The sequence below is a fragment of the Dromiciops gliroides genome, chromosome 6 (assembly GCF_019393635.1).
Source record: "Dromiciops gliroides isolate mDroGli1 chromosome 6, mDroGli1.pri, whole genome shotgun sequence".
Taxonomy (NCBI): domain Eukaryota; kingdom Metazoa; phylum Chordata; class Mammalia; order Microbiotheria; family Microbiotheriidae; genus Dromiciops; species Dromiciops gliroides.
The window spans coordinates 105,526,762-105,539,853 of record NC_057866.1 but is presented as its reverse complement, the minus strand read 5'-3'; the positions used below and the strand labels follow the sequence as shown (position 1 = coordinate 105,539,853).

General features: G+C 36.8%; 1 protein-coding gene across 2 annotated transcripts in view; it reads right to left on the bottom strand.

The window, feature by feature from the left end:
- HPS5 (HPS5 biogenesis of lysosomal organelles complex 2 subunit 2) overlaps positions 1-13,092 on the bottom strand; it is a 64,679-nt gene that overhangs the window by 42,897 nt on the left and 8,690 nt on the right. For both annotated transcript variants that reach the window (XM_043970794.1, XM_043970795.1), the window contains exon 2: positions 408-574. In XM_043970794.1, coding sequence (XP_043826729.1) covers positions 408-515 — 108 coding nt within the window. In that variant the 5' untranslated portion in view covers positions 516-574. The remainder of the gene's footprint in view (positions 1-407; positions 575-13,092) is intronic.

The following is a 13,092-nucleotide window of genomic DNA, read 5'->3' as shown; positions in this document are numbered from 1 at the left end:
TAGCAGAGCTTTCCTACAGTAAGTCTCCAGGTGGTGTCATTCCAATTGTTACAACATCAAATGAGAACTCTTAAGAACAAAAACATCAGGGGGCAGCTAGGTGGCTCAGTGGATAAAGCACCAGCCCTGGATTCAGGAGGACCCGAGTTCAAATCCGGCCCCAGACACTTGTCACTTACTGGCTGTGTGACCCTGAGCAAGTCACTTAACCCTCAGTGCCCCACCAAAAAAAAAGAACAACAACAACAAAAACATCCTCAGTGTTCAAAAGGATATGCAGCATTTCTAAGACAGGTGAGAATCATTGCTTAAACATAAACAACTGAAAGACAAATAATATATTTGTTCCACGGTGCACCCAGGTCATTGAAAATACTCAAATATAAAATAATGATAAAGAAACTCACCTTCAGTCGGCTGGAATCCAACCTGAGAGCAGATAGCAATGGATCCAAAGACTCAAACTCTGCCAAGACATGGCTAGAGGACTCTGCTATTCCTGGCACCAAAGTCATCCAGCTAGTAAGGTAAACTGGGAGTATATAATATAGTATTCCTCACTCTGGAGCTCTACCTGAAAAGATATAAGATATGAGGCATATTTGCTCAGAAATCATTCAATCTAATGCCTCAATTAAGAAAGGAAGAATTTAAGGCCTAGAAAAGTTAGATGATTTGCACATGGTCCTATACAAGATAGCAGAACCTGAACATACCATAGCAGAACCAGAACCTAAACCCTAGTGTTAAGTTGTTTTTTCAGTCATTTCTGGCTCTTCATGACCCCACTTGGGATTTTCTTGGCAAAGATACTGGAATGGTTTGCCATATCCTTCCCCAGCTCATTTTACAGATGAGGAAACTGAGGCAAATTAAGCTAAATGATTTGTCCAGGGTCACACTGTTAATGCCTGAGACCAGATTTGAGCTCAGGAAGATGAGTCTTCCTGACTCCAGGCCTGACACTCTATTCACTGTGCCACCAAACCCCGGTGCTGTCTCCAAATTATGTGAAATATATTTATCGAGCATCTACTATAAAGAGTTAGGTAAATACAAAGGGAAAAAAAGAAAGTCACTATCTTTAAAAATGTATACAATTCTGGCCTCAGACACTTAACAATTACTAGCTGTGTGACCCTGGGCAAGTCACTTAACCCCAATTGCCTCACACACAAAAGAAAAAAAGAAAAAAAAACTATTTTAAAAAATGTATACAATTTAGTTGAGGAAATAACATACTTGAATAGATCAAGGATATATAATTTAATTGGTATGGGCACATCCTCCACCAATGTAGATCACAACTACTCTACAACCTTGTAGCCTACCCGATGAAAAGTCTCCTAGCTAAGTCAGTTCTTCAACAGAAATTCCTTCATCAAGCTTATACTCAAAAGCCTTTTGAGACTAACAAAACCTACTACATCATGTACTCCCTTCATTGGCACAGACTTCCAGAACCCGGAGACACCTCTATTCATAAAGAAACAAAGGAGGACTTTGGTGGATGAAACCATCCACTTCTGTCATACTGTTCCCTTGATGCAAAACCTTCATGCCTCCTCAGTGACCCAAAACTAAATTCCAAACTCCTCAAATGGATTTTCAAGGTCATTTATAATCTAATCCCACCCTACTTATGTATCAACTGGTCACATCAGAGGCAGTACTATACAGTATGATATTGAAAGGGTGCTGACACAGCTCCAACGATTATCCTAGCTTCACTGCTTTTAAGCACTGGAAAGGTTTTCCATCTTTAAGAGTGTACCGGGGACACAGCACCTATACACAAGAAGCCCAAAACAGGGACCCTGGTGCCCCCAGAGCAGACCTCAACTTAAAGAATAAATAAATAAGCTGCAATAATGAGTAAGAAGCAAAAAAGAGCCCTCTCCATTGAGAGCTTCTGTATCAATAGGGAAGAAGCCAACACAAACTCAGATGAGGACAATAGCCTCAAATTGTCTACATCTGAAGCCTCACAAGGGAAGGTGAATTGGTCGCAAGAACAAAAAGCCTTCCTGGAAGAGCTCAAAAAGGATTTTAAAAATCAATTGCAAGAGGTAGAAGAAAAAATGGGGAGAGAAATGAAAGCAAAACAAAAAAACTATGAAAAAAGAATCAGCAGCTTGGAAAAAGAAGCTGAAGAAAACAAAGCCTTAAAAAACTCATTTGGCCAAATGGAAAAAAAGCTGCATAATCTCACTGAAGAAAACAATACCTTAAAAAATTCACTTAGCCAAATGGAAAAAAAGGTGCATAATCTCACTGAAGAAAACAGTACCTTAAAAAATTCACTTAGCCAAATGGAAAAAAAGGTGCATAATCTCACTGAAGAAAACAATGCCTTAAAAATTAAAGTGGGACAGTTGGAAGATAAGGAATCCATGAGACACCAAGAATCAGTCAAGCAGAATAAAAAAAATGAAAAAATAGAAGAAAATGTGAAATACCTCATTGGAAAGACAACTGATCTGGAAAACAGATCGAGGAGAGACAATTTGAGAATCATTGGACTGCCTGAAAGCCATGACCAGAAAAAGAATCTAGATACCATATTCTAGGAAATTATTAAGGAGAACTGCCCTGATATCATAGAATCAGAGGATAAAATCATCATTGAAAGAATCCATCGATCACCTCCTGAAAGAGACCCCAAAAGGAAAACTCCAAGGAATATTGTAGCCAAATTCCAGAATTATCAGGGGAAGGAGAAAATACTCCAAGCAGCCAGAAAGAAGCAATTTAAATATCATGGAGCCACAGTCAGGATTGCTCAGGACCTGGCAGCTTCAACATTAAAGGACCGCAAGGCTTGGAATATGATATTCCGGAAGGCAAAGGAGATTGGATTGCAGCCGAGAATCTATTACCCAGCAAAAATGTGCATTTTCTTTCAGGGGAAAAGATGGACATTTAATGACATTGGGGACTTTCAATCTTTCCTGGTGAAAAGACCAGAACTGAATAGAAAATTTGATCTCAACATACAAGACTCAAGAGAAGTTTAAAAAGGTAAACAGAGGGGAAAAAAAAAAGTTACCCTATTAGGTTAAACTGTTTATATCCCTACACAGGAAGATAATACTCATAACTCTTAAGAACTGTAAATGTATTTGGGCAGAGAGAAGGACTTTATGTAGAGGGTATAAATATAAATTGTCTTTGATGTGATGATACAAAAGAATTAAGGGGATAAAAAGGGAGTCTATGGGGAGGAGAGGAAAGGGGAGGTGGAATGGGATGAATTATATCATATGAAGAGGTGGAAAAAAACCTATTATAATAGAGGGAAAGAAAGGAGGGGGGAACATGGTTTCAACCCTATTCTCATTAGATTTGACTCAAAGAGGGAATAACATATATGTTCATTGGGATAAAGAAACTTAACTCATTCTTTAGGGAAACAAAAGGGGAAGGGAAAGGGGGGGACTGATAGAAGGGAGGACAAAAGCAAGGGAGAAAAGGTTAAAGAAAAGAGAGGGGGGTGATAAAAAGGGAGGGCAGATCGGGGGAGGCAGGGGTAAGAAGTAAAACGTCGGTGAGGAGGAAAAGGGTGAAAGAAGGGGGGAAAAGTACAAAGGGGGTAAATAGAATGGAGGGGAATAGACAGTCAGTAATAATAACTGTGAATGTGAATGGGATAAACTCTGCTATAAAACGGAAGCGAATTGCAGAGTGGATTAAAAACCAGAACCCTACAATATGCTGTTTACAAGAAACACATTTGAAGCAGAGAGATACACACAGAGTAAAAGTAAAAGGCTGGAGCAGAATATATTACGCCTCAGCGAAAGTAAAAAAGGCAGGGGTAGCAATCCTTATCTCAGACAAAGTGCAGGCAAAAATAGATCTCATTAAAAGAGATAAGGAAGGAAATTACATCTTACTTAAAGGTACTATAGATAATGAAGTAATATCAAGATTGAATATGTATGCGCCAAGTGGTATAGCATCCAAGTTCTTAGAGGAGAAGTTAAATGAGTTACAAGAGGAATTAGATAGTAATACTATACTAGTGGGGGATCTGAATCTCCCCCTCTCAGAATTAGATAAATCTAGCCAAAAAATAAATAAGAAAGAAGTGAAAGAGGTGAATAGATTACTAGAAAAGTTAGGCATGATAGATGTCTGGAGAAAACTGAATGGGGATAGAAAGGAATATACCTTTTTCTCAGCAGTACATGGCACATTTTCAAAAATTGACCATGTATTAGGGCACAAAAACATCATAGTCAAATGTAGAAAGGCAGAAATAGTAAATGCATCCTTCTCAGATCATGATGCAATAAAAATTACATGTAAGAAAGAGCCAGGGAAAAGTAGAATGAAAATCAATTGGAAACTAAATAATTTCATTCTAAAGAATGAATGGGCCAAACAAGAAATCATAGAAACAATCAATAACTTTATCCAAGAGAATGACAATAATGAGACAACATACCAAAATCTATGGGATGCAGTCAAAGCAGTGCTTAGGGGAAAATTTATAGCTCTAAATGCTTACATGAATAAGAAAGAGAAAGAGGAGATTAATGAATTGGGCATGCAACTTAAAAAGCTAGAAAAAGAACAAATTAGAAATCCCCAATTAGACACTAAATTAGAGATCCTAAAAATTAAAGGAGAAATCAATAAGATTGAAAGCAAAAAAACTATAGAATTAATCAATAAAACTAAGAGCTGGTTTTATGAAAAAACCAATAAAATAGATAAAATATTGGTTAATTTGATTAAAAAAAAGAAAGAAGAAAACCAAATTACCAGTATCAAAAATGAAAAGGGTGATGTTACCACCAATGAAGTGGAAATTAAAGCAATAATTAGGAAATATTTTGCCCAACTGTATGCCAATAAATTTGACAATCTAAATGAAATGGATGAATATTTACAAAAATACAAACTGCCCAGGTTAACTGAAGAGGAAATAAAATCCTTAAATAAACCCATATTAGAAAAAGAAATTGAACAAGCTATTAATGAACTCCCTAAGAAAAAATCCCCAGGGCCAGATGGGTTTACGGGTGAATTTTACCAAACATTTAAAGAACAATTAATTCCAATATTATACAAACTATTTGGAAAAATAGGTGAAGAAGGAGTTCTACCAAATTCGTTTTATGACACAAATATGGTGGTGATACCAAAACCAGGCAAAGCAAAAACAGAGAAAGAAAATTATAGACCAATTTCCCTAATGAATATTGATGCTAAAATCCTAAATAAGATATTAGCAAGGAGATTACAGCAAGTGATCACCAGGATAATACACTATGACCAGGTGGGATTTATACCAGGAATGCAGGGCTGGTTCAACATTAGGAAAACTATTAACATAATCAACCACATCAATAAGAAAACCAACCAAAATCATATGATTATCTCAATAGATGCAGAGAAAGCTTTTGACAAAGTACAGCACCCATTCCTAATAAAAACACTAGAGAGTTTAGGAATAGGGGGAGCTTTCCTTAGAATAATAAACAGTATCTACCTAAAGCCATCAGCAAGTATTATATGCAATGGAGATAAGTTAGAGGCCTTCCCAATAAGATCAGGGGTGAAACAGGGATGTCCATTATCACCCCTATTATTTAATATTGTCCTAGAAATGTTAGCTTTAGCAATCAGAGAAGAGAAAGGAATTAAAGGAATTAGAATAGGCAAGGAGGAAACAAAACTATCACTCTTTGCAGATGATATGATGGTATACTTAAGGAATCCTCGAGAATCAAGTCAAAAATTACTTGAAACAATTAACAACTTTAGCAAAGTAGCAGGATATAAAATAAATCCACATAAATCATCAGCATTTCTATACATGACCAACAAAGTCCAGCAGCAAGAGATAGAAAGAGAAATTCCATTTAAAGTAACGGTAGGTAATATAAAATACTTGGGAGTCTACTTGCCAAGACAAACCCAGGAACTCTATGAACACAACTACCAAACACTCTTCACACAAATCAAATCAGATCTAAATAATTGGAAAGATACCAATTGCTCATGGATAGGCAGAGCTAATATAGTAAAAATGACAATACTGCCTAAATTAATTTACTTATTCAGTGCCATACCAATCAGGCTACCTAAAAATTATTTTATACAGCTAGAAAAAATAATAACAAAATTCATCTGGAAAAACAAAAAATCAAGAATATCCAGGGAAATAATGAAAAAAAATTCACAGGAAGGTGGGTTAGCGGTACCAAACCTGGAGCTTTACTATAAAGCGGCAGTCATCAAAACTATCTGGTACTGGCTAAAAAATAGAGTGGTAGATCAATGGAATAGGCTAGGCTCAGGAAAGGCAGTAGTAAATGACACTAGTAATGTAGTGTTTGATAAACCCAAAGACTCCAGCTTCTGGGATAGGAACTCAGTATTTGACAAAAACTTCTGGGAAAACTGGAAGATAGTATGGCAGAAATTAGGCTTAGACCAACATCTTACACCTTATACTAAAATAAGGTCAAAATGGATACATGATTTAGACATAAGAGGTGATACCATAGGTAAATTAGGAGAGAAAGGAATAGTGTACCTATCAGATCTTTGGAAAGGAGAACAGTTTTTGACCAAACATGAGATAGAGTATATTATAAAATGCAAAGTGGATGATTTTGATTATATTAAATTAAAAAATTTTTGTACAAACAGAAGCAATGCATCCAAAATTGGAAGGGAGGCAGAAAGCTGGGAAACAATTTTTGAGGCCAGTGCTTCTGATAAAGGCCTCATCTCTAAAATATATAGGGAACTAAATCAAATTTATAAGAATCCAAGTCATTCCCCAATTGAGAAATGGTCAAAGGATATGAACAGGCAGTTTTCTGATGAAGAAACCAAAGCTATCTATTCCCATATGAAAAAATGCTCTAAATCTCTAATGATTAGAGAGATGCAAATTAAAACAACTCTGAGGTACCACCTGACACCTATCAGATTGGCTAAAATGACAAAAAAGGAAGATAATAAATGTTGGAGAGGCTGTGGGAAAATTGGAACACTAATGCATTGTTGGTGGAACTGTGAGCTGATCCAACCATTCTGGAGAGCAATTTGGAATTATGCCCAAAGGGCGATAAAGCTGTGCATACCCTTTGACCCAGCAATCCCACTTTTAGGTCTTTTGCCCAAAGAAATCATGGAAGGGGGAAAGGGACCCACATGTACAAAAATATTTATAGCTGCTCTTTACGTGGTAACAAGGAATTGGAAGTTGAGGGGGTGCCCATCAATTGGGGAATGGCTGGACAAGTTGTGGTATATGAATACAATGGAATACTATTGTGCTGTAAGAAATGATGAGCAGGAAGAGTTCAGAGAAACCTGGAGGGTCTTACGTGAGCTGATGATGAGTGAGATGAGCAGAACCAGAAGAACATTGTACACAGTATCATCAACATTGAGTGTTGACCTACTGTGATGGACTATATTCTTCTCACCAATGCAATGGTACAGAAGAGTTCCAGGGAACTCATGATAGAAGAGGATCTCCAAATCCAAGAAAAAAAAGAAAGAAAGAACTGTGGAATATAGATGCTGATTGAACCATATTATTTCTTTTGTTTTGGGTGCTGTTTTTTTTTTCTATTTTGAGGTTTTGCATCACTGCTGTGATTCTTTCTCTTGTAACAGTATTAATGCAGAAATAGGATTAATGTTATTATGTGTATATATATATGTGTGTGTGTGTGTGTGTGTGTGTGTATATATATATATATATGTATATGTATAGAGATATATAGATATAACCTATATCAGATTACCTGCTGTCTAGGGGAGGGGGGAGGGAGGGGAGGGAGGGAGAAAAATCTGAAATTGTAAAGCATGTATAAACAAAAGTTGAGAACTATCTTTACATGTAACGGAAAAAATAAAATATCTCATAAAAAAAAAAAAAAAAGAGTGTACCGGGGCAGCTAGGTGGCAAAGTGGCTACAGCACCAGCCCTGGAGTCAGGAGTACCTGAGTTCAAATCCGGCCTCAGACACTTAACACCTACTAGCTGTGTGACTCTGGGCAAGTCACTTAACCCCAATTGCCTCACTTAAAAAAAAAAAAATTAAAAGAGTGTCCCACTTGGGGGCAGCTAGGTGGCACAGTGAATAAAGCACAGGCCTTGGATTCAGGAGGATCTGAGTTCAAATACAGCCTTAGACACTTAACACTTACTAGCTGTGTGACCCTGGGCAAGTCACTTAACCCTCATTGTCCCACTAAAAAAAAAGAGTATACCACTGAAATCCATGTTCTCTTGAGGGGTATTTAAACTTTTATTGGTTAATGTCTTAAACTAACAGCAATGAAAAAGAATATGCTATGTGATCAATATTTCTGATGACTTACTATGTCCTTTATGTTCTAGGTATATACTTCACATATCTATTAAATTCCTTAACTAGGGAGACAGAACCACAGAGATTAACAGATACATAAGCAAATTCTAGGTGATACATGAGTATAAGAATTAAGATAAAAGTGATCATCAAAAGTTGGAGTTGCTTGTGTTAACAGAAGAGGTAGAGAAGGAAGAACTTGAGTTGGCCCCAAAAGAAAGGCTCTGACATCACACCAAAGTTTAAAACTAGAAATCATATAGCATCTAGCCCTAACTTTACAGAAGAAAATTTATGTAAGTCTGAACCATAAGAAGGAGAGAAGGGAATTTCAATTAGAGGAAACACATATGAGCACAAAAGACAAGAAGTTATATTATGACCTGTTTAAATGAGTATATGTGGGTGGTGTTAGGGACGGGGAGGAATCTGGCCAGTAGAAAGGAAATAAATAGGAGACAAAAGGAGTTGTCATCAATATATCTGTGATTTTACAGTGTGGACGCTCCAGAACGCTATCTAATAAAAATTCTATGCTTCTTTAGGTTCTGGCTAATAAGGGTCTACACCAGCATGACAGCAATGGCAATGAAACAGGGGTAGGGAGGGTATGGTACCTGATCTGGGCCCTTCCTCAAAATGAAGGTTCCAGAAACTCATCAATAGGAAATAGGCCCAGCACGGACAGAGGGGAAAGGAAACTGAAATATGTTGCTAGAGTCTGCAAGGTGAACTAGAACTAGAATCCTAGTTCTGGCCTTCATCATCTCTAGCCTGGACTATTGCAATAACTTTTTGTCTTCCTGTCACAGGTCTCTTCCCCTCTGCAAGCTACCCTCCACTCAAGTGATTGATTTACCTAAAGTGTACATCTAATCATGTCACTCTTCAAGACTCTATAAATTCCAGTGGTCCCTGCTGTCTATAAACTGCTCTACTTGGCTTTTTAACCCCTTTACAATCTGTCTTTAATAATCTTTATTTTATTTTATTTTTATTTATTTATTTAAATAATCTTTATTTTCAATTTCAATTATGCTATACTAGTTAAATCACTGATCCACTTAGAATTTATTGTACTATATGTTGTGGAGTTATGGATTTAATTCTATTCTTTGCCATACTAACACACATACACATATGTATATGTGTGCATACACACACACATACATATATATGTACAGTTATCCCTTCCACATCACAGGGTACCCCCATGATCTGAAAAAATCTACATAAAATGTTTTGGCCCTCCCTTCATACCAGAGAAGAAGTCTGAATTTTTTCTTTATCTTTTATGAGGTGCTGACAGTACCTTATTGTCAAATTTGGGTAAGTGTTTGGTCAGACTCTGTGTTGTTTGCTGGTCTTTACATGCCATCTGCAGCTTCCACAAAACACCCAAAAAAATCCCATTTAATTTCTTTTGCTAACCCATGATATATGGAAACCACAATGCAGAAAGTCACAACGTAAAAGGGGGATAACTGTATGTGTATATACATATATTTATATTTCTCCCCATTTTTATTGAATGATTCCTTCCCCTGATCATTTGTAATACTGAATTTATACAACACAGGCCAGGTATAAGCCTTTGCTTCTAATTTAGGATTAATCTGTTTCATTGATCCATTTTTCTATTTTTGATCAAGTGCCAGATGATTTTGACAATTACTACTTTTTAGAAAAACTTTATAGCTATGATATATTGACAATTTTTTTTTTGGTGAGGCAATTGGGGTTAAGTGACTGGCCCAGGGTCACACAGCTAGTGTTAAGTGTCTGAGGCTGGATTTGAACTCAGGTCCTCCTGAATCCAGGGCCAGTGCTCTATCCATTGCGCCACCTAGCTGCCCCTTATAGCTATGATATATAAAAAGTTCAAGAGACAATTTCTGAGTAATTAATCATTTTATTAATCATGCTAGAAATAATTAATAAAAGGGGTCAGTGACACTCTCAAATGCCACACCCCTTTCATGGAACCAACCAGATACTTATATATCCCAGGAAGAGTGGGTATTCCTGAGAGTTCTGACTGGTTAACAAATGATGAGTAACGGGGCAGCTAGGTGGTGCAGTGGATAGAGCACTGGCCCTGGATTCAGGAGGACCTGAGTTCAAATCCAGCCTCAGACACTTAACACTTACTAGCTGTGTGACCCTGGGCAAGTCACTTAACCCCAATTGCCTCACCCCCCCAAAAAAACAAACAAATAATGAGTAACTTTTATAATGAGAGGTGAGCTTATTCTAATGAGGGTCTAAGGGGACATGACTCTGATCATTTAGTCTTGGTCTAAGATGCTTACCTATACCCATATCACTCCGTCTAGGGTAATCTAGACAAAGGGGTTAGAAACCACCTTTTCCCAGACCTGAGTAAAACACAATGGGACATTATCCATCAATTTGCCCAAACTAAAATTTCTTTACCTCTCATAATCAGCCCTGTACTTCAAAAGCTAACAGAATAACCAACAGGGACTGATTTCCGAATGAGGAAATAGAAAAGAGGAAAAAAACCTTAGTCCTAACTCAATAATTGGTTTTTAATATGAGAAATAATTTCTCTCATAGCTAAGAGTCCAAGTTCCCTAAATATTCTTGCCCTCTCATTCACCTATATAAATGTTATCATTTTATGTGATTCTATGAAATAGCCCAGTTTTCCTAATTGGTATTGCATTACATTCATAAGTTGAGCTGTATTGCCCTTTTTAAAACTATATGAGCTCAACGTGGAGATGTTTTCCATGACTATTCATGCATAACTTATATCGAATTGCTTGAGTTCTTGGGAATGGGGGATGGGAAGGGAGGGAGAAAAGGAAGTTGGAACACAAAGTATTATCAAAGACAAGGTTTTGATGTCAAATTTTGTTTTTACATATAGTTTGGAAAATAAAATTCTATAGAGAAAAAAAACTATATTAGCTCAATTTGCCCATATAGTTTGAATGTCTATTTCTTTATTTTTATTAAAATTGTTTTATAGTTATCATTATGTCAGCTTAGTACATATTTTGGTAGATTAAAGTCCAAGTACTTGATATATTCGGTCGCTGTAAATTGTATTTCACTATCAATTTGCCTGGTTTTTAAGTGAAATATGGAAATACTGATCATTTGAAAGGATTTAATAGTTGATATTTATAAAGGACTTTCAAGTTTGCAAACACTTGACATATATTATTTCATTTGAGCCTCACAATAATCCTGTGAGGTTGGCAAAGGTGAAGAACCTGAATTTCAGGCAGGTTAAATAACTTACCCATGGTAACACAGATATTGTCAAAGGTGGGATTCGAGCATTGCTCTCTACATGAAACTTTTCCTGATCCCAACCACTGATACTGTTAATGTGAATGTATAGCTCACCTAGATTTAATGAAGCTGCCTTATTATCCAAATGGATTTTATCAGACCCTGGATTAATAGGAGCAAAATGCCCTTTGCTCGAAGACTTCAAACTGAAACCAGACAGTCCCTATTATGTTATATGGTATTATGTTTTTTTCTGTCTGTCTCCGATCTGGTTTACCTTGAAGGAGACATTATGTTCTCTGATCTGGTTTTTAGCCATGTTCTCTGATCTATTATTTTTGTAGGAGGACAGGTATGGAAACAAATTGTAGGAGATATTATAAGATTAATTTCTCTGATCTGTTTATTAATTCTGTTTGTAGGAGACAGGAAGATAAAAACTATATTTTTATTTTCAACAGTACCTTCCCATCCAAACTACCTTGTATTTAACTACTTCGTATATACCAAGACAAGCCTCTGTATTATTTCAACACTTATTCTATATAGATGTATATATGCACTTGTCATCTCCCCCGTTAGAATACAAGAATACTTTTGTTCTTTGTTTTGTAACCCTAGCACATAGGATATACAAGCATCCTAGGTCTCTAGTCTTAACATGCTGAATTCCCATAGGTGAGCTTTAGCCTAACACCTGGAACTAGGCCCCCACAAAGTCATTTCCATACAATGCTACCTGCACTATGGGCCTTTCTCCTTAGCATATTGAACTATAGCTCCCTGATGCTGAGTTCTGAGGGGTGTGTTTCTTGTTCAAATCAAGGGGAGATTTCACTCTCCTTTAGGTGCTTGTCTTCCCTAATTGTATGCTGTGTAAGCTCCTTTAGGGAAGGGAGTTAGCTTAGTATTTGTATCCCTAGCAAAGCCTAGTACAAATGCATAAATGCATAATACTTCATCATTCCTTCATTGACTGTTAATTGCTAGACTGAAGTTCAAGTTTTCCTGATCTAAGTTCAGCATTCTATTCACTATTCCACACTTTCTTCCACTGTCTTACTAAAGTTATTTTTTTAATTTTTTAACTTACTTAGCTTTCTACCCATATCATCCGCATATACTTCTTATTGTCTACCACCCTTTGAGTTCTATCAAGGTTGCTCAGACTAGCACAGAGAACACTCCAACTTAGGTAAGTTAGCCTGGGACCACAGAAGGTAGCAAAGTCACAAGCAGTTACACAATTTACAGGAAGTGAATGAGGGAAGAGGGACCAGTCCATCTGTACTATTTATCTAGCTGTAGCCCAAAACCCCTTTTTTCTGCTCTTGTAAATTGTTTCTCTGGTTTTCATTGTTCTATCACTGATACCACTTTCTACCTCTAACTGTCTAACTTCTTCCAACCCTCTAACTGCCTCTAACTACTGATTTGGGAATTAAGTGCTATGTCTAATTCCCTGCATCTCATTTTA